The sequence below is a fragment of the Protopterus annectens genome, chromosome 8.part1, assembly GCF_019279795.1.
Source record: "Protopterus annectens isolate FY-2018-M chromosome 8.part1, PAN1.0, whole genome shotgun sequence".
In the NCBI taxonomy this organism is placed as follows: Eukaryota; Metazoa; Chordata; order Ceratodontiformes; family Protopteridae; genus Protopterus; species Protopterus annectens.
Genome location: NC_056742.1, coordinates 353,072,619 through 353,095,885, shown reverse-complemented (window position 1 = coordinate 353,095,885; position 23,267 = coordinate 353,072,619). Strand labels below are relative to the sequence as shown.

At 41.5% G+C, this 23,267-nt stretch overlaps 1 protein-coding gene across 1 annotated transcript in view; it reads left to right on the top strand.

Moving 5' to 3' along the window:
- LOC122810353 (fatty acyl-CoA hydrolase precursor, medium chain-like) overlaps window positions 1-23,267 on the top strand; it is a 269,878-nt gene that overhangs the window by 231,478 nt on the left and 15,133 nt on the right. The window contains exon 11 of the mRNA XM_044081932.1: window positions 9,311-9,460. Coding sequence (XP_043937867.1) covers window positions 9,311-9,460 — 150 coding nt within the window. The remainder of the gene's footprint in view (window positions 1-9,310; window positions 9,461-23,267) is intronic.

Here is a 23,267-nt window from a genome sequence, read left to right as displayed (position 1 = left end):
CCTGTCTGCCAGGATGTTGGCGATATCGGTCGATTCATTGTATTTTGTGCCATTCTGCACTAACTCCGAGTGGATCTGAGCATTGCTACTTAGATTCTTGACACAGCTAAAGAATGCCTTGTGGTTATTTTTGGAGTCTTTGGCAATTTTTCTTTCGACGCTTGCCTTGGATGATTTTATGAGGGATAGTAGTTTCTTGCTGATACTGATCAGGGATGTTTTCCTTTCTTGGGATTTTACTCTTTTCTGTACTAGTTTCCTCCTTCTATTGTATAGCTTGTTTATGGCAGGAGTCCACCAGACTGGTTTCCTTCCCTTGAAGGAGTGAGCCTTGGTTTTGCTTGGGATAGCACGATCCATGCATTCTTGTAGGTGCCCATAGAATGCATTAGTAAAGGATTTTGCAGTTTGGACAGTGTTATCCTTTAGCATGGGGGCTTTGAAACTTTCCACCTCGATCTTAAGTAACGTGAAGTTTGCTTTTGAAACGTTTTTCACGGTGGTTTCCTTGTTCAGGGGTCGGGGCGGAATGTGGATATCCAAAGTGATTTGTTTATGGTCAGATCAAAACCAGCAAGGGGTTGACGCTCGGTGTGGAACACTGGTTGCCCATGTTGGTGATGACCAGGTCCAGTATGCTGTCACCTCTGGTGGGAGTGTTGACCAGTTGAACCAGGGCATTTGAGTTTATAAATTCTAGGAAATGTTGGGCAAGGAAGTTAGTACTTGAGTAGTTCTCCCAGTTAATGTTTGGGTAATTGAAATCACCCAATATTAGGGTGCTTGGTAGGACCTTTATGTTTCCCAGTGTTTCCAGAAACGTGGAATGGGGATCCTGGGTCATGGTGGGTGATCTGTAGCAAGCTACAATTTGAATTGCAGTTTTGCCCATTGTTAGTTGCACGTGGATGATCTCTGAAGCATCATGCTGTTCCACTTACCTGGAGGTATGGGTATCCTTGATGAATATGGATACGCCCCCACATTTTGTATTTTGGTTCAGGTTCTGTGGCTGAAATGTATGGTATGAGTTGCAGCCTGGTAGTGCTGGGGTGCTCTCTGGAGCCTTAAACCAGGTTTCTGTTACTGCATATATATCGATTTTCTCCATACTGAGGAGTGCCTCGAGTGCGTGCATTTTGAGGTTTAGACTTCTGGCATTGAGTAACATTACCCTCAGCTTTTTGTTACTTGTGGTATTTATGGCAGTGGGTTTGTCTTTTGAGCCTTGCCTAAAAAAGGCACTATGGGGGTGGCAAGAGCCTTGGCCAGTATTATAGGTTCATAGGTTCATACTAGGCTATCTGCCCTAGGGCATTTATAAGCCTAGCCAGAATGTGTTTGGCTTTCGCCACCCATTTTAAATTTATTTTGCTCTGCCCTTTTTCGAGGTTAGTATACTGTGCCTCTGTCTAATAGTGACACAGAAGTGATACCCGGGGTAAACCTACGATCTCCCATCCACTCATCAAGATTCCTCTTGAAGAAAGTCAATGAGGGACTCTGCCTAACCTGGACTGGGATTTTATTCCAGAGTGAAGGGAGCCTCTGGGTTATGAATCTGTCCCTCCAGCATGTCCTATTTATTTCAGTGCTGAGGTTCAAGTCTCTCGAGCTGGTAGCTCAATGGGATTTGGATTTTCTGAGGTGCAGCATGTCCATTAATTCTGGGTTGGACATGGCTTTATATGTCAGGCACAGATCGCCTCTGAACAGGCGGTATGCCACTGAGTAGAGCTGGAGTTTCTTTAACCGGGCAGCATATGGCATCTGTTTGAGCCCTTTGATACTCTTGGTGAGGTACTTTTGGGGTCTTTCCAGTTGCTGCAGGTGTCTGGTAAGGTACATCCCAAAAGGGGCATTGTACTCAATTATGGGCCTGATGAGGGATGAGTAAAGAGGCACGATGACCTCCCTGATCTAGATGTGAATCCCTTCATGATTAGGTGGGCTATATAAAATGTTTTTCTAACCACTTTGGCCACGTGGTTGTCAAATGAGAGATTGCTATCAACTTGTGTCCCCAGGTCCCTAATTACTTCTTCTGTACTTAATGGATTACCACCTATGTGGTAATTTGTGGGCACTTTGTTTTTGCCAGAGGGGATGACTATACACTTTTTGGCATTTAGCTTGAGTCTATGGCTCTGGCACCAGTTGTCTGTTTCTATGAGGCCCTTTTGGAGGATGCTTGTGTCGGCTGGAGAGTTGATTATGGTGCCCAGTTTGCAGTCATCTGCGAACTTGGTCAGCCACAGTCCTTCCGTGTTGGCCTGTACCTCCGAGAAATATATACCGAACAAGAGAGATCCCAGGACTGAGCCTTGTGGGACACCACTTGTAACTGGTTTGGAGTCTGACATGGCTCCAGCAATTCTAATCATGTGGGTTCCATCCTTGAGCCAGTTTGCAATCCATCTAGTGACATAGGGGTTTATATTTAAGCTGGTGAGCTTATCTATAATGCCATAGTGGGGTATTGTATTGAAGGCTTTTGAGAGGTCCAGGTAGGCTGTGTGGACCACCTTCCCCTCGTCAATGGCCTTGGTGACTGTTTCAAAGAAATCAACCAGGTTTAAGAGGCAGGATCTGCCCTTAACAAAGACGAACTGGGTAGGATCCAATGTCTGTAGGTCTTCAATATCTTTATTTATGAGGTCCATGATGATCCTTTCCATAGCTTTGCAGACCAAGCTAGTCAGGCTTATGGGGCGATAGTTTCCAGGATCCGTTGAGGCACCACCTTTATGGAGAGGGACCACTGTTGCTGTACGCCACTCTTTGGGCAAATATCCTGTAGTAAGGCTGAGACTGAACAGTAGTTTTATGTTTGGGTTTAGCTCTTCTTGGAGTTCATGTAGGACGCAGCCCGGGACACCGTCTGGTCCCATTGATGCTGTGTTTTTTGCTTTGGAGAGGGCGGCTCTTACCTGAGCATCTGAGATTTCATGGGGCAGCACTCTGCTGGGATAGATATTTGCCCTTTTGGTGGGGTGGGGAGTTTGTGCTGAACCTGTCAGCTAGGATGTTGGCAATGTCTGTGGGTTCGGTGTATTTTTTGTCATTTTGGACTAATTCTGATATCTGGGAATTACCACCCAGGTTCCTAACACAACTAAAGAAAGCCTTGTGATTATCCCTAGTGTCCTGTGCAATTTTTCTCTCGAAGCTGGCCTTAGATATTTTTATGAGTGCCCGTAGTTTTTTGCTAATACTGATCAGTGATGCCTTCCCTTTTTGGGATTTTGCTCTATCATTTAGTAGCTTCCTCCTTCTATTGTATAGTTTGTTTATGGCTGGAGTCCACCAGACAGGACGTCTGCCTTTGGAGGATTGGGTCTTGGTTTTATTTGGGATCGCATGATCCATGCATTCCTGAAGGTGTTCATAGAATGCGTTTGTAAAGGATTCTGTGGTCTGGGCCGTATTTTCCACAGGCCCGGGGGCTTTGAAGGATTCCACCTTGGTTTTGAGGAGTGTGAAATTTGCTTTAGAGAAGTTTTTCACTGTGGTTTTCTGGGCAGGTGGTGGGTTCGGGATGTGAATATCCAGTGAGGTGAGTTTAGTTTATGGTCTGATTTTACCAGTGAGGGATACACTTCTGGTCTGGAGCATAGAGTCCCCATGTTGGTGATGATCAGGTCCAGTATGTTTTCCCCTCTTGTGGGAGTGGTAACAAGTTGTTCCATAGCATTTGAGTTTATAAATTCTAGGAACCTTTGGGCTAGGGTGTTGGAGCTAGACTAATGCTCCCAGTCTATGTTTGGGTAGTTGAAGTCGCCCAATATAATGGTGTTTGGAGAGACCTTCATATTTTCCAGTGTTCTCAGGAAGGCCGAGTGGGGTTCCTGGGTTTGGGAGGGTGGTCTGTAGCAGGCTATAAACTGGAAGGCAGTTTTACCCACTGTTAGTTGCACATGGATAGTCTCTGATGCTTCGTGCTTTGCCACCAACCTGGAGGTGTGGGTATCTTTGATGAATATCGATACTCCCCCTCATTTTGTGGTTCGTCCAAGTTTTGGGGCCGAAAAGCATGGTATGAGGTATAACCTGGTAGTGCTGGGTGCTCTCGGGAGCCCTGAACCAGGTTTCTGTTACTGCACAGATATCGATGTTCTCCATGCTAAGGAGAGTTTTGAGTGCATGCATCTTGAGGTTTAGACTTCTGGCGTTGAGTAGCATTACTCTTACTTTCTTATCCCTTGTGATACCTATGGAGGTGGGTTTGTCTTTTGAGCCTTGCCTAAAAAAGGCACTATGGGGGTAGCAAGAGCCTTTGCCAATATCTGAAAGCCCAGGGGTGACAGGTGCAAGCAGTCCCTAGTGAAGCATCGTGGCTTGTCGAGCATGTCATCCCAGGCTGACAGGCATTGGATCCACTTTGAATGACACCAATACTTAAGCCAATTGTTGAAATTGATCATCTTGTCTTCATATTGTGGCATAATTCTTGGTGAGGGTAAGATGCTACTCAAGGTCAGGGTCATACCGGCCTGGGCTACATGCTCAGAGAGCTCCTCTATGTCTCTTTTCATGTAGTCCAGGGAGGTGCGTCTCAGGTCATTCACACCAGCATGGACAATGACTGAGTCATATTTGTACTTGCCTTGGAGTGACCTGAGTGCTTGTGTTATGTTGCGGATCCTAGCGCCCGACAGGCTGCTCACCATGACCCTCTCCTTGTTCAGTCTGGTGAGCAGGACGTCAGTGTGCCTGATGATACAGCCACCTCTTACAAGTGTATCAGGTGTGTTGTTTAGATTCAAAAGCCTAAGGGTGACAGGTGCAAGCCATCTCTAGTGAAGTAGCGTGGCTTGTTGAGCATGTCATCCCAGGCGGACAGACACTGAATCCCCTTTGAATGACACCAGAAACTTAGTCAATTGTTGAAATCGAGAATTTTTTTCTTTATACTGTGGTATCATTCTTGGTGAGGGCAGAATGCTACTCAGGGTCAGGTTCATACTGGCCTGGGCTACATGATCAGAGAGCTCTTCCATGTCTCTTTTCATGTAGTCCAGGGAGTGCGGCTCAGGTCATTCACACCAACATGGACAATGACAGAGTCATATTTGTACTTGTTTTGGCGTGACCTGAGTGCTTGTGTGATGTGGCGGATCCTGGCACCCGACAGGCTAACATAACCTTCTCCTTATTCAGCCTAGTGAGTGGGACGTCAATGTGCCTGACTATAGAGTCACCTATTACTAGTATGTTGGGTATGTTATTTTGCCTTAAGGGCTGTGATTGCATGGCACGCTGGTTTTGTGAAGTATATCTTTCATGGTTTGTGTTGGGGGGTGAAGGTTGCTTGGATGTTTGCTTTGGAGGTCTCTGTTGCTTTTGCAGATTTTTATTTAGAGCCTCTGAGTATGTTTTCATGTATTTATGTGTGTTTTTTGCCGGTGCTGGTTTAGTGGGTCTATGTGAGACTGGTGGTGTGATGCAAGTATTTCCCTTCTCCTCTTGACTGTCTGATCCAGTCTTGGGTTGAGAGAGCTTAGCCTCCAGTTTGGCTGTATAATTGCATCTCTCGCATGTATTAGTGTTTGGTGGTAGGAAGAGAGGGAAGTCTGTGTACATGAGGCAGTTGTAACATTTCCTCAAAATGCCCAGATTCACCAGTTGGACTGGACAGTACACCTGAAACTGCTCTTTGGACATGCCTGGATAGGTACAGTGAACTGTTTTACTGGATGGCTGGTAAGGGCGACTAGAGAGCCTTGTCCTTCTGTACAGTACAGGAGGGTCTAGCGCTAGGGTTTATAAGTGCTTGCTATGAGTTTTGAGCAAGTGCCTGGCTGAGAAATGAATGGCTTGAGTGCTTAAGTTGAAAGTTTGTCTAGTTCCAAGGGAAAAATCTAAGAGGAGACTTTGCGGACCCGGGAATAGTTTTGCCCTAGCTGCCCGGCCCGCAAAACTGGGCAAATGCGGTATTTATAACAGGGAAATGAAAGAGATAGAAATTAGCCCAAAATGGCCAATAAACTACTAATTTCTGGGCTGAAACCACTCCTCCAGGGACAGATAGGCTGCTCAAAGCTCCTCTCTCTCACAGGTGAACAGAGAAACTTCCTTCTATCCAAGTAAGGTATGGGCAAACACAGAGATTTGTAACACAGCCCTGAATTGAGCACTAACCTGAAAACTGGACTATACTAGCTTAGAAAGGTGGGAAACAAGTATATATATATATATATATATATTTTTTTTTTTCAGAAAATAAAGCAGATACAATCAAAAAAACACTTTAAATGCACAGAAAAGGATACTTATTGTTATATATCGCAGATCGGAGTTGTAGTCAATGCCCCAGTAATAAAGTAGGAAGAAACACAAATACAGTAAAAGCAGATGAATAAAGTGCAATTTTTTTATATAAATCAATAGAAAAAGAACAAACTGATTCATTTGTGTATGACATGGCCAAAGAACTGGGCAAAACTGGGGGAAGAAATCTGGGATTCAGGGAAGAACTTTGGGTTCAATGGCACTCGAGGAATGCAGTGGAGGCATTTACTGACACCTCTGACAGAATATGCTGAATCATTCCCAGAGCCAAACATTACTGTACTAAATTTGGGTGGGGGTGTTATGTGTAATCCAGTGGTATCTCTCAAAGGAAGAATAAAGCAGTGGTTGGAATCAATCAGACAGAAGTAGCCAAATACAAAGATAGTGTGGTCATATATAATCCAAACACCAATCTGGTGGGAGAAAACATATCAAAGCAGTAGACAGGGTTAAATATTTCACTAACAGATTTCTTAGGTAGCAGTTGCAGAACTAGGAGGATAGGGGGTACACCAGTCTAATATTAATATCAGTTTACCAGAAATCTATAGAAATGATTGGTTTCACTTGTCACCTTTGGGAACCCAACTATTTCTGAGTAACCTTAAGAAAGCAATAGAAATGCTGTCAGATGCACTTGCAGGGGTGGGGGGGGGTTGACTTGTCAGACAAGACATGATCTTCTAACAGAATGACAGGCTTAAATTGCAAGAAAGTAGGCCTGACATGGGGAGTTGCAGGCTCAGAGAGTTTGACCCTCTTTGGGTGAGCCATCCCATGATATAGTAAGCAGGGTAGGGTCCACAGCCTGGGATTCTGTCCTAAAGAAATTACAATTGCTGGAATTCTCCCTCTACCTATCACTCTTTCAGCTTACAACTATACACAAACTCATTCACCAACCACAAGACTGTCCTGCCCTTAGCTCTCTACTCACACTGTACAACCCTATCAGGTCGCTGCGATCTGAACACCATCATCTTCTTCAAGTTCATAAACCTAGGCATCTGCAGGTCAGTTATTATACTCTTGAAACATTGCCAGATTATGGAATAATCTGCCTTCATCTAGCTGAATACAATGAAGCCCTTCTTATCTTCAAAACTGCACTACACAATCATCTCCTGTCCCACTGGACATGTAACTGTTCAGTTCCTTCCTCTGCCATTACTTAATTCTCCCTTTGAATATTAAACTGTTTTTTTATCTACTTCCTGCTCCAACTGTTGCTTTCTTAATTCCTAGTGTAATTTTAGCTACTTAAATCTTCCTCCTGCATTTCTGTTATTCCCTAACTTCTTTCTCCCTCTTTCCACATTCCTTCTACTTCATTCTCTCATATCCTTTTCTCCCCGTCATCTTCCTCATTTCCTCTTTTTTGTTTCCTCCCTCCTTCTCCCCTATATATTTCAAATTACACCTATTATCCCTTTCTATATATATATGCTTTGTTATTCTATACAATGCCTAATTCACATGCATTCCATGATGCTCCTAACGATATAATTTCTGCAGCATTTTCTTTTGCCTAGTTTTGTGTCATGTTGTTATTGTCTGCATTATGAACATGTTTTACTTTACTGTTAGTATAAGGTTATTTCAACTCTATTTCCTACAATTTATTATGTACTGTATATATTCTACCAATTTCATTTTTGCAATTCTCTTGATCTTTTTTGAAAACTTTTATGGAAACTTCCTAAAACTTTATATAAGTATATTGTTATCTTAAAGCTTTTCTCCCCGGGACTCCACTGAAAAATTGGCTTTTTTGGCCTAGTGGACTTTGCAGGTAAACAAATGCCAGTAAATAAATAGGTTGCAAATCCTTTCAGCCACTTGTGTTAGCTGAATGTGGTCAGGGGACTATTGGCTGGTTGCAGATCCTTTCAGCCATTAGTTTCAGCTGAGCATTTTATAGGGACTGTGTGCAGTGCATTTTGGGCTTATTATTTTTGCTCCCATCAAAAGTCTGTCCTTTGTGCTCATCTGAATATCAATGATATTGGTATTGGTATTGGTATTGATTTGGTCTATGATTGCCACTGAATTTTAGAGCCGGCCTTGATTTGAAACATGATTCCACCTGATTGGCATATTAAACATGTGGTCATTTCCTCCAATCAAGTCTGTGGCATGATTATTGGTTAAAATATATGTATGCTGTTTTCATCCCGAGGCAAAAATACTGCTTTCTTTATTGTGAGAGGAGTGACTGGCAAGCTAATTCACCAGGTGTGATTGTGTTGAGATAGTTCCAAGCCACTCTACAACAGAGCTAAGTGTCTGAAGAATTTTCCTACCCTCTCTCTCCTCTTTCATTGGCTGTTGTCAGTAAATACAAAAGTTGAATGTATTCAGTCACACAGTAGAGAAATGGAGACTGGGAGTGTAAAACTCAGGAGTAAAGGTGAAGCTCAGTTACGGCTCATAGCTTTAATCCTCAGCATCAAGATAACAGAAGTTAACAAATCTTGTACAGCATACTGTTCAAGTCATCACTGTGCAATGATAAAAATGTACAAATCAGTAATTTGGAAGGAAGTGAAAGCTGAAAAAGTCTGTTTCTGTCACTGTGGTTATCTGAGGGATTGCCACACTCTTTACAGTAAAATATAATTTTTAAGCACATATGAAGTAGTAGCTTATGTGTCACAAAAAGTGAGATTATGGGCAGCCACCCTGCACAATAGAAGCTTTTGATTAGGTAGCATTCTAAAAGGCTGTGCTGCAACATGGACATTTTTAACACCACAGTGTTACTACACCTACAGTGAACTATTTGTATTTCATAATGTAATTCAAGTCAGATGAACAGTCTGCTCACCTCAAAAATTATATTTTAAAATGATTTAATTGATACTAGGATTATTTTCCAAAATGCTTTAGATAATAGCCTCCTGCAAGACAGCATGCCAGAAGAGAATGATAGAAAAGCAAAGTTGTATAGGTTAGACTGGTGAATACAAAGTCTCAGTCTGAATTCTGTTTAAAGAATACCTTTTCTCTCTTTAAGATGCTGGCAACCCAGTGTATCTGTATGAATTTCAACATCGCCCTATTTTTTATGGAGACAGCAAGCCAGATTTTGTAAAAAGTGATCACGGAGATGAGCTGTGGTTTGTTTGGGGCAGTGCCTTCTCCACTACAGAAATTAGTCTGCATGGTAAGCTATTTTCTTCACACTATTCAAAAATAAATCTTTTAAAGTAATTTAAGAAACTGTAGTTATTTTGAGATAAGACGTCTGGCAAAGTGTTGCTGTAATGCCCAGTTGAATCATGTGCTCTTTAAAGCAATATTACCAGCTTTTAAGGTTTCAAATTTTGTGTTTAACACTATAAGTGAATTAATAAAATGCCACTTTCTGTTTAAACCTGTTGTCACTTTACAACTATCTCATGTTTTATTTACAATCTTGGTCTTGCTGAAGATTCCCTTAATTTGGTGTCAAGTATGTATCAACATTGGACTTGGGTGCAAATTCAGCTGAACCTGTTAGAAAAGGTGAGAAGTGGATTGGAAAGAACATTATCCTACAAACTATTTCAATATCATTTTTCCTATACTTCGGTTTAGTTAATAAGTTAAGTCTTCACTGCACAGCTTTACAGTTTGAGTTTCAGTCATATGAATTAGTTGAGCAAAACTTCACTAAAATTTACATATGATTCTATGATTCTATAGCTATGTATAATGTTTGTCCATATGATTCCGTTTTACTGTGTAAGAGTTATACTCTGTTTGGAGCTTTTCTCCCCAGGTCTCCACTGAAAATGGGCTCATCTTGGCCCAGAGGACTATCCCAGTAAAGAAATGTAAACAAATAAATAAATAATTTGTTTTGTTTTGTTCTTTGTAGCGCTTCCCACCATAGTTGTTTCCCATCACTCACGTCTCAGAATCCCCTCCTTGATCATCTGTTTCACTGACCCTAGTGCTGCTCCACCATATTACCCCTGACCAGCTCCTTAAGGAACAAAATCTGAATTTCTAATATGATCAGTGTTTTTTAATTTTATTCTACATTTATGTCCCAGATATTTATCTATGATACAGCAGCATATTACTATGAAAAAAATAAAAACAGTACAAAGTGAGGCTTAATACTTAAAATTCATCATCAATTTCAATTGACAAGGCACTTTTTTAATTTATTTTGTTTTCTGGTAAATGTATTTAGAAATAAAGCATGCAGTGAATTGAAATATCAGTCACTGAAGCAATCTGCTAATTTCTCTAATCTCCATTATATATATATAATATACCCTCTTGTGATGCCTTCAGAGTTTAACTTATTTAGTTCTGTCATTTATTTTTGCCCCCATTCTTGCGAAGTTCAATTATGTCTGCCATACTCAGATATATAATTCTTTGCTCATCTCTGGCATAGAAGGATAAAGACCTGAGTGTGCTCCATATTTCTCTTGTTGAATATGTCACTGGCTACCTCCCTCAGGCTTTGTAATGTAGGGTCTGAGAGCTGACCCTGTCTCAACTGTCTCTTTGTAAACCCTCCCAGGAAGTCTGGTATTCTCTGACAGCGGTGCCTCACTGTCAGCCTGGGTACTACTACTCACTTCTGCCTTGCAGTCACTCTGTCCAAGGGAACATCAGTACCCACAAGCAGATGTGAATCACCTTCAGTCTCACTGCCACAGAGTAGATCCCTCGCTGAAGTAACCCCCACACCAGACCTGGCTTCAAATCTGCAGTCTATCTGGGTTCCTCCAGGTCCCAGACCCAAATGCTTGGCTCCAAGCCTGAGTGCATGTAACTGCTTGCACAAAAAGTACTGTCTTATCAGAATCATTCCCTATCAGGACATCTGCAGGGATATCCTCAAACACACCTACTTGCTTGCTTCCTTTTCAATCCTTCAGTCAAGGTGAACCCTACCCAAAGGTATTTGGAATGGGGTCTCTCCTAAAGCTCTGACTGGAGTAGACTGCCCAGGAAAGTAGTGCTCCTCTGTAACCACTGTAGGATTTACATTGGTTAGGTCAGAGGCTGTGTATCCCTTAGCAGTGGCTTCTTTCCAATCTACTAAGATAAGATATAACCATAGTAGTTGGGCACCCATGTTGTCTCCAGACAACTCACTGCTGGTATTCTGTCATTCCCACTTACTGGCTGTCCCACCTTTTGTTCCCCATCTTCCCTTGTAGACATCTATATGCTACATGGGCCCACTGGTTGCATTTAAAACATTTAACTCTGAGTCCTGGACATGTACCTGGAGCTATACTGCTCAGACAAGCTCCACGTGGGTTTACAGAGTGGTCTTAGCAGCAGGGAACTCAGAAAAGCGACTACCTTCTGGATTTAAGTATCTCTGCTTTTTTTTCACTTGGAATAGCTTCTGTAGCTTGCCTTGAACTAGCTTGAACTGTTTTTTAACTGATTGCTGCATTATTTTAAAATCTGCACTTAAAGTTACATTTTAGTCGAATTTGATAGAAAGTTTGCTTGTTTGTTTGTTTAATTTAACTGTGGAGGCTGCCCACTAAAGTGTGCTAGCCTGTGTAACTAATTTATCACTGTTTCTGCATTTTCTGTGTGTTTCTACCAAAAAAACAAAAAAATAATCCTTGTTTTCCTGCCTTCCTCGACTAGTTTAGACCAGTTTAAAGGCATTGCTGTATTCTGGGCTGTGGTGTAGTTCCTGTGTTGTCCATTACCTTACTTGGATAGAAGGAGGTTTCTTTGCTCACCAGTGGGAGTGGGGAGCCTTGAGCAGCCTACCTGTCCTTGGGGGAAGTGACCTCAGCACAAGAAGCTGTAGTAATTGGTTGTTTTGGACCATTTCTAGCTCTTTTGTAGTTCACTGTTTAAAATCCGCCTCTGGGCATTTTTTTCTGGCTATACTGCTCAGACAAGCTCCACGTGTCTTTACAGAGTGGTCTTAGCAGCAGGGAACTCAGAAAAGTGACTACCTTCTGGATTTAAGTATCTTTGCTTTTTTTTCACTTGGAATAGCTTCTGTAGCTTGCCTTGAACTAGCTTGAACTGTTTTTTAACGGATTGCTGCATTATTTTAAAATCTGCACTTAAAGTTACATGTTAGTCGAATTTGATCGAAAGTTTGCTTATTTGTTTGTTTAATTTAACTGTGGAGGCTGCCCACTAAAGTGTGCTAGCCTCTGTAACTAATTTATCACTGTTTCTGCATTTTCTGTGTGTTTCTACCAAAAAAACAAAAAATAATCCTTGTTTTCCCACCTTCCTCGACTAGTTTAGACCAGTTTACAGGCATTGCTGTATTCTGGGCTGTGGTGTAGTTCCTGTGTTGTCCATTACCTTACTTGGATAGAAGGAAGTTTCTTTGCTCACCAGTGGGAGTGGGGAGCCTTGAGCAGCCTACCTGTCCTTGGGGGAAGTGACCTAAGCACAAGAAGCTGTAGCAATTGGTTGTTTTGGACCATTTCTAGCTATTTTGTAGTTCACTGTTTAAAATCCGCCTCTGGGCATTTTTTCTGGCTATACTGCTCAGACAAGCTCCACGTGGGTTTACAGAGTGGTCTTAGCAGCAGGGAACTCAGAAAAGCGACTACCTTCTGGATTTAAGTATCTTTGCTTTTTTTTTCACTTGGAATAGCTTCTGTAGCTTGCCTTGAACTAGCCTGAACTGCTTTTTAACTGATTGCTGTATTATTTTAAAATCTGCACTTAAAGTTACATTTTAGTCGAATTTGATTGAAGGTTTGCTTGTTTGTTTGTTTAATTTAACTGTGGAGGCTGCCCACTAAAGTGTGCTAGCCTGTGTAACTAATTTATCACTGTTTCTGCATTTTCTGTGTGTTTCTACCAAAAACAAAACAACAAAAAATAATCCTTGTTTTCCCACCTTCCTCGACTAGTTTAGACCAGTTTACAGGCATTGCTGTATTCTGGGCTGTGGTGTAGTTCCTGTGTTGTCCATTACCTTACTTGGATAGAAGGAAGTTTCTTTGCTCACCAGTGGGAGTGGGGAGCCTTGAGCAGCCTACCTGTCCTTGGGGAAGTGACCTCAGCACAAGAAGCTGTAGTAATTGGTTGTTTTGGACCATTTCTAGCTCTTTTGTAGTTCACTGTTTAAAATCCGCCTTTGGGCATTTTTTTCTGGCTATACTGCTCAGACAAGCTCCACGTGGGTTTACAGAGTGGTCTTAGCAGCAGGGAACTCAGAAAAGTGACTACCTTCTGGATTTAAGTATGTTTGCTTTTTTTCACTTGGAATAGCTTCTGTAGCTTGCCTTGAACTAGCCTGAACTGTTTTTTAACTGATTGCTTCATTATTTGAAAATCTGCACTTAAAGTTACATTTTAGTTGAATTTGATCGAAAGTTTGCTTGTTTGTTTGTTTAATTTAACTGTGGAGGCTGCCCACTAAAGTGTGCCAGCCGGTGTAACTAATTTATCACTGTTTCTGCATTTTCTGTGTGTTTCTACGCATTTGCACAGCTTTGCGCGGTCGTGCGTGCAGCGCCGATTAAACAAGATTAAACATTTTCTGGCTCCGCCAAGTCTGCTCTTCAAATTTTCCCTTAAGGAAGCTCTACTCTTAGTATAGCCAGACTACTCACTGTATTATAAGCCTAGCACTTGTTCTCAGTACTTCTCTACTAAGTAAGCACTCTCGTACTAAGTAAAGCACTACATCTACTTACCACCCCTGTGAATATCCACTTCCCTTAAAGGTACAGCACTCCCTTATACTGTTCTAGCATGTCGAGTGGTAGATTACTGGCATCGTCTCCAGTTCAGCTGGTCAATCTGGGTATCTTGAGACAATGCTACAATTGTCTCATGTACACAGACAACCCTCTCCTCCCAACAAACACAAATACATGTGAGAGATGCAACTATATAGCCAAACTGGAGGCTGAACTCTCTCAACTCATGGCTGGCATGACCAGACAGGAGGAGATGGCAACCACACACACAACAATCCCAGTCCCACATAGACCTACCACAACTGCAAACCAAACACATAACACAAAGACATACTCAGAGGCTCTAATAAAAACTTACCAAAACAACAGAGGCTCCCAAAGCAGACATCCAAAAATCCACCACCTCAAAACAAAACACATGCAACACATACTTCAATAAATCAGTGTGTCGACCAATCACAGCCCTTAAGGCCAAACACCTTGCCTGATACACTAGTAATAGGTGACTCCATAGTCAGACACACTGATGTCCCGCTGACCAGGCTGAACAAGGAGAAGGTGACTGTGAGCTGTCTATCGGGAGCTAGGATCCGCCACATAACACGCACTCAGGTCACTCCAAAGCAAGTACAACTATGACTCCATCATTGTCCATGCTGGCGTGAATGACCTGAGACGTACCTCCTGGACTACATGAAAAGAGACATAGAGGAGCTCTCCGATTATGTAGCCCAGGCTGGTATGACCCTGACCCTGAACAGCATCTTACCCTCACCAAGAATGATACCACAATACAAAGACAAGATGATCAGCTTTAACAATTGGCTCAAGTACTGGTGTCATTCTAAGGGGATCCAATGTCTGTCTGCCTGGGATGACATGTTGGACAAGCCATGCTGCTTCGCAAGGGATGGCTTACACCTGTCACCACTGGGCTTCCGGATATTGGCTAAGGCTCTTGCCACCCCATAGTGCCTTTTTAGGCAAGGCTCAAAAGACAAACCCACCTCCTTAGAAAACAAAATGGAAAAAAATTAAGGGTAATGCTGCTCAATGCCAGAAGTCTAAATCTCAAGATGCAGGCACTTGATGCACTCCTCAGCATGGAGAACATCGACATCTGTGCAGTAACTGAAACCTGATTCAAGGCTCCTGAGAGCACCCCAGTGCTACCAGGCTATACCTCAGATCATGCTTTTCGGCCCCAAAACCCAGGCCGAACCACAAAGGGAGGGGGTGTGTCCATATTCATAAAGGACACCCACACCTCCAGGTTAGTAGCAACACATGAAGCATCAGAGACCATACAGGTGCAACTAACCATAGGCAAAACTGCTATACAACTGGTAGCATGTTACAGACCACCCTCCCAATCTCAAGAACCCCACTCAGCCTTCCTGAAGACATTGGAGGATATGAATGTATCACAAAATACCATCATACTGGGAGACTTCAACTACCCAAACATAGACTGGGTACATTATTTTAGCCCTAATACCCTAGCCCAAAGGTTCCTGGAATTCATAAATTCAAATGCACTGGAACAACTAGTCACCTCTCCCACTAGGGGATATAATATACTAGACCTGATCATCACAAACTTGGGGACAAAATGCTCCACACTGGAAGTATACCCCTCACTAGTGAGATCTGACCACAAACTAATCACCCTGGATATACATATCCCACCTCCACCCCCAGCACAAAAGACCACAGTGAAAAACTTCTCAAAAGCAGACTTCACTCTTCTTAAGACTGAGATGGTATCCTTTAAGCCCACTGTGCCAGTGGATACCACATCCCACAATGCTGAATCCTTCACAAATGCTTTCTATGGACATCTCCAAGAATGCATGGATCATGCAATCCCAAACAAATCCAAGTCCCTCTCCACCAAATGTAAGCGTCATGTCTGGTGGACCTCAGCCATAAACAAATTGTATAACAAAAGAAGGAAGCTACTGCATGTCAGAATGAAATCCCATGAAGGGAAGACATCTCTGATCAACATTAGCAGAAAACTACGTTCTCTCATAAAACCATCCAAGGCAAACTTTGAGTGTAAAATCGCTAAGGACACTAAAGATAACCACAAAGCCTTCTTCAGCTATGTTAGAAACCTGGTGAAACCCTCAGATATGCTCAGAGTTGGTTCACAACAACAAAAATACACTGAACCCACAGATATTGCTAACATTCTGGCTGACAGGTTCAGTGCAAATTTCTCCCCTCCTTCACCCCAAAAGAAGAAATACTTATCCCAGCTGAATGTAATCTGCCTGTCATCTCAGATGTCCAAGTGAGAACCACCCTAAACAAAGCAAAAAACACAGCATCAATGGGACCTGATGGTATCCCGGGGTGCGTGTTACGTGAACTCCAAGAGGAGCTAAACCCACACATAAAAATGCTATTTAACCTTAGCCTTACTTCGGGATATGTACCTGAACACTGGCGTACAGCAACAGTGGTCCCACTCCACAAGGGGGGGGTGCCTCTACAGACCCTGGAAACTACCAGCCCATAAGCTTAACTAGCCTGGTCTGCAAAGCTATGGAAAGAATCATTATGGAACTCATAAACAGAGACATAGGGGACCTACAGACACTTGACCCCACCCAGTTCAGCTTTGTAAAGGGCAGATCCTGCCTTTTAAACCTGGTTGACTTTTTCAAAACAGTCACTAGAGCCATTGATGAGGGCAAAGCAGTCCATACAGCATACCTGGACTTGGCTAAGGCCTTCGACACAATACCCCACTCAGGCATCATAGATAAGCTAAACAGCTTAAAAGTAAACCCTTATGTCACTAGATGGGTTGCAAACTGGCTAAAGGACAGAACCCATAAAGTTAAAATCGCTGGAGCAATGTCAGATTCAAAGCCAGTCACAAGTGGTGTCCCACAGGGATCTGTCCTGGGACCCCCTCTTGTTCGGCATTTATTTCTCAGATGTTAAAGCAAACATGGGAGGGCTGTGGCTGACAAAGTTCACAGATGACTGCAAACTAGGTGCCATAGTCGATATACCAGCAGACACACACATCCTACAAAAAGGCCTCACTGAAATGGACAACTGGTGCCGTAGTCACGGCCTTAAACTAAATGCCAAAAAATGTATAGTCATCCCTTTTGGAAAAAACAAAGTACCCACAAATTATCACATAGACAGCAACCCACTGAGTATGGAAAAAGTAATCAGAGATCTAAGGACCCAAGTAGACAGCGACCTCTCATTTGACACCCACGTTGCCAAAGTGGTTAGAAAAACATTCTACCTTGCACACCTCATCATGAAGGGATTCACGTCCAGATCTAAGGATGTCATTGTACCCCTATATTCATCCCTCATCAGACCCATAATTGAGTACAATGTCCCATTTGGTATGTACCTCACCCAGCATTTGCAACAGCTGGAGAGACCACAAAAGTACCTCACCAAAAGGATCAAGGGTCTCCAACATATGTCTTATTCTGCCAGACTAAAGAAACTTCAGCTCTATTCAGTAGCATACCGCCTGCTCAGAGGTGATCTCTGCCTGACGTACAAGGCCATGTCCAATCAGGATCTGATGGACATGCTCCACCTCAAAAAATCCAAATCCATCAGGACCACGAGAGCTAAAGACTTAAACCTCGGCACAAGTATGAATAGGACATGCTGGAGGGATAGATTCATAACCCAGGGGCTTCCCATGCTTTGGAACAGGATCCCAGTTCATATTAGGCAGAGCCCCTCATGGACTCTCTTCAAGAGAAATCTTAATGAGTGGATGGGAGATCGTAAGTTTACCCCAGGGGGTCACATCTGTGTCACTGCTAGACAAGGTCACAGTAAACTAATTCTATTATATAAGGGGACCTTCATTGTGTCACTACTAGACAGAGGCACAGTATTCTAGATTTATTCTGTACATTTTTGTACCATTTCATGGGGTGGCAAAAGCCACATCACTATGGCTAGGCTTACAAATGCCCCAGGGCAGATAGCCTAGTACTATACTATGAAACTATGAAACTATTAGTGGCTTCCCCTGCTAATGGCAGACTCTGTTGGGGTGGTCTAAGCTGCCCACCATGGAGTCCCTTCGACCCATGAGCAGCACTGGGTATCCCTTTCCTGTGCAGAGATGCCCTGCTTGCTAGGTATATGTCTCCTTTTTCCCCAAATAATCTATAGTATTGCATTGCCTATCAGCTAACCAGATTCTCATGTCCTCAGGCAAAGTGCTAAGGGCCTGTTCCCTTATCAAAAGGTCTGCAAGCCCTTCAAAAGTAGTGACCTGACACCCACTTACCCACCTATGAAAATAAGTGCTTAACTCAGCAATATATTCACACACATTTTCATCTGCCTTGCGTGTATGCTCACAAAACCTTTTCCTATAAGCTTCAGGTGTTAACTTAAAACACTCTAACAGACAATTGTTAACAGTATTATAATTTAAGCAATCAGTATCAGACAATTTAGAAATAGCAGTTACAGCTTTACCATGGAGTAAGGGGTCAGAAACCATACACAAAGCCCATAGTCAGTATTAAACTGTTTACATACCCTTTCAAGCATATGAATAAAACTGTCAAAATTATCACCCTCTGTAAATTGTGGAATAAATGTACTAGCCTTTGTTGTTTCTGGGGTTCAATTACTCCCTTCCCCATTACCTCCATGACCTTGGTGAAGTGCCAGCATCTCCTTTTCATGTTTCTGCTGCCTCTCATTCTCCTCAGCTTCCAGATGTCTCAGCTTCTCATTTTCTTCAGCCTCCAGGCATCTCAGTCCCGCTGCTGATTCTATTTCCAAATATTTGCCCTCCAGATCAAGTATCTTTAACTCCAGGTGGATTTTTAAGTCCTCCATGGAAAGGTTGAACTGTCCATTTTCTGAGAGTTGTACATCCCCAAGGCCAGTCTGATTGTCTTCCTGGTTGCTGGTTTGTGATGCAGATGTGACTAAGGCTGCAATCATCTCTGCTTTAGTCAAGTTGGCATACACCAGTCCTTTAAGCTGTCATATCTCAGCCAGCTTGCCATACTCCTTTGCTAACATCATTGCCTGCTCTCCCTGACTAACTAAGCTAACAAGAAATAAATAAAACTATTGTCCTGTGAAACTCTGAATGTTCACTGTGTGGGTGATTGATAGTACAAAGTCATTCCTTAGTTACCACTGTTTACAGGCTACAGGAATTCAATATCCACACCCCTGAATCCTAATATGTGGATATCACAGCAATGCCAACCAATATATGTGAAGTGGATATCCCATCACTGCCACCAATATATGCAATGCCCCACTACTGGCCCAGTAATCAAGAAGCCTGAATCCTCACAAATAGCACCAGTGGGGATGTACATTGGGAGGATGACAAGTACACACACAGTAAAATGCAATTTTCCCTTAAGAGCACACAGAAACCACAGTCAGTCTGGTGCAGGTTTATCCCTCTTTCTCCAGATCCCCAATAAGACTCCCCACTGACACAGCTATAGAGTAGAGATCTCAGCTGAGTGGTCAAGCCAAGACCTCCAGCACCCTCTATGTCCAGCCAGGGCTTCATGTCCCTGCCCAAGTAGCTCACATACACACTCTTTGAGATTTGATTTACACACACACACACACACACACACACACACACACACACACACACACACACACACCTGGGAAAGGCTGGCACAGCTTTACTAGCTATGCCCCTTTTGCCCAGACTATAAGGTAGTTATCACTGCCACCAGCCATATCCTTATCAGCTTCTTTAAGGCCCTTAACAAAGTGTGTCCAATCTTAATTTGTAATGTTACTATTAATCCAAATGGTAGTTGACTAAGAGAAAGGCTATTAGGAGTGGCCCACAGTGTCACCAAATAAATGTGCAAGTACTCTCAGAACTTGAATATGTGTCACAAATATCAGCCACAATGAAGTGTTTAAATATTTTCATTCCAAATAATAAAATAACAAGAAAATACTCAGTATATAATCACAATTACATCAGAGTTGAAAATCACAGGAAATATTTAAAATAGCATTTCAATACAGTCTCAAATAACTAACAAAAATATGTAAACTATACTTCACTATATTCTTGACTGTATCTAAGAGAAATTACTGTACCCTAGTTAACTTACTTACAGAGCAACAAGGCAGATTTGGTGAGTGGATCTTGTTAGGTCAAAGACAAAATATAAAATGCCCAGTTTCTGTCTCAGAGACTTTGCCAGTTAATATCCCAAATATGACTGCTGGGCTAGCTTGCAGAATGACATCATTTCTTATCACCTGACTCAGGTGAAACCCCCCACTGATGCAGATGGTAGCATTCAGCATCTACCTGTGAAAATACAAAGACCTCATATCTTTTGGCAAATTGTGGAAGTTGTAAAATAATTTACATTCCTCACATTTAAAGACAATACAAAAAACTTCTAGTTCTAGACATTATGTCTCCTGTTGCACTGAAACTGAAAGATAACATCTCTTTTTATGGCCTAGCCATAAAGTAATTCATTCTCAACTATTCTTCTGAAGTTAACTTCTTGTGTTGCAGTTTCCATTGTTAAAATATATACATCTAGACAGTTACAATAGTGTATATACATTTCTGCTCAGTACTTTACAAAATATATCTTCAGCACGTCTGTACAATATGACATACAGCTCTAATACATCTGTAACACAAACAGCTTACATGGAGCATGTTGACATTCACAAATGACACATAACCATTTACAAAATTCCAGACAGTTGTGCTGACAGTATCTCCCTTTTGTTATGTTATATGTCTATATAAATCATGTTAATATTCACAAATGACATATAATTATTTACAAAATTTCAGCTAGCTGATCTGGCGGTATCTCCTTTCATGACAGTGATAACAGCCAGTGCATTCATGGACTTTTCATAAATAAAATAATATATTATAATGCACACAGACCCACAATTATACTTTTGCTAAACTTTCACAGTCATATCTTTGATATTGTACAACTTAGACATATATTGTTAGAACACTTTCTTTAACCAGACATAAGCTTTCACTTGATAACAAGAAATTCCTCTGTGAGAGCATGTTTGTTCAGTTATTTACAGAAACATGAAAACATATGGTTAATTGTATAATAAGTAATATAAATAGACCCAAATATCTCTCAATATGTACAGCTTACAGTGCAAATATCAATGACAGTTTTCTTGAACAACACCTAAGATTTCATCTAATGCCAAGCAATCATGTCACTTCGTTTTTGAAGTATTAAGTACATACAGAATCATTGTGCATTTTTAAAATTACTAGCAAACAGCTAATAATATTTCCAGTATAGTGTGATATAAATAGACACTGATAATGAAATTTTTTTGTCTTCCACCATGATATTTCACACCATTCCCTTCAAAAGCATATAGGTTTCTCAGTTATAAAAGTATGAGCACAAATATGAGAATATGAATAAGTGGCAAACAGTGATTAATTTCTCTACTGCAGGACATCATAGTATGAACCTAAATATGAGAATATTTGTTATTTATTTATTTATTTATTTATTTATTTTGACATTTGTTAACTGGGTATGTCTGACTGAGCATGAGCCCATTTTCAGCAGAGGCCCCAGAAGAAAAGCTCCACACAGAATACATGACAAGGCAGTATATAACAATATGCACAGAAAAGTTTTAATTACAAATGTATACCTTAGTACACAGGTAACTGAAGATACCAATAATACCACAAATACAATACATGCAATACATACATTATTAAATCAGCAGACAGTGAAGTAAACGATACAAGAAGTCAAAGATGGTTACTTTTGTCACATATAAGTCTCCAAATGTGGTACAAAGTACAGCAGGTCAGGAAACTCTGAAGAAAAAAGAAAGAAAGAAAATATTACAGCCAAGTAGAGAAGATGAGAGCAGTACATAGGCAGCATAAAGTGGATATGTGAAAAGTAAATAGAGATATGCTAAAAGCACTGGGTGTTGTGTATGATGTATGGTTGAGAGAATTAAAATGACTAAGAGTTAGAGAGTTAGCCTGGACTTTGGCACCAGCAGATCCATGACTTTAGTAACATTTCTTTTAAGGCTTTTTTGAAGTTATGAATTTTAGATATAGTTCTGATGGACAGAAGGAATTTGTTCCATGCTGAGGCAACAGACTAGCAATATAGATGTTGTCCAATTGTTTTTTTTGGGGGGGTTTATACATATCCAAGAGGAACTGATCAGAGCTTCAGAGAGAGTGTGTAGGAGTACATAAGGAGATGAGGGATGAGAGGGGGGCAGGATGTAGGTTTGTTGAGAATGGAGTGAATAAGGAGCAGCTGAGGAAGTAAGAGCTGGTTGGGGGGTTTAAACCAGGTCAGAGATTTGAGAGAAAGGCAGTGGTGAGAGTTGTAAGGATGGTTTGTAGCAAATCCCATGACTTTATTATAAGTGAGTTCTAGTTTAGACTTTAGAGAGGATTGTAGGTTAGTTAAGATCAGAGATGCATAGAGCAGACTGGAAAGAAGGTAGGCATAGGTGAGGAGAAAGTGTCTAGAATCCCTGGTAAGGATTTTTTGTTTCAAAAGAGCAAGTCTAATTTTTTGTGAGTTTTTTAATGCAATTATGGATGTGTAGATGAAATTTAAGTTGATTATCAATGATAGCACATAGGAGCTTGTTTTTTGTTTCAACAATAATAACAGAGTTGTCAAGCAATCTGATGCTAAATGAAGATTCATGATGAGAAAGAGATTTTGGGAGGAACAAAAGAAGTTTTCTTTTCTGGTGATTAAGTATGAGTTGATTGTCCATTAAACAAATTTCAACAGAGTTAAAAGAGCTTTAGTATAAAGTATGAAGGTGAGAGAGATTACCTGAAGTGGAGATGATAGCTGAATCATCTGCATATTGTATGAGAGAGGAGTGAGAGCAGGAAGTGTGCAGACAGTTAGTGAAAATGTTAAATAGCAGTGGTCCAAGAATGGAGCCCTGAGGTACACCTATATTGACAGGGAGGAAGGGAGAGAAGGAGAAGAGCCATTTGACAGACTGCTGTCTGTTAGAGAGGTGGTTTGAGAACCATTTAATAGTGAGGTAAGAGAAACTACAATCAGACAATTTGGTAAGGACTTTGGGGTGAGAAATAGTGTCAAAGGCTTTTTTGGAGGTTGAAAAATCAAGAGGAAACACATTTATTGTTGTCTCTGGCTTGATTGATATTTTGTGTGAAGGAAATTAGAGTGGTAGTTCTGCTGTGGTTAGGGTGGAAGTCATGTTGGGGAGGAGTGAGCAGATTTTCCTAAAGAAGATAATCAAGGAGTTACTTAT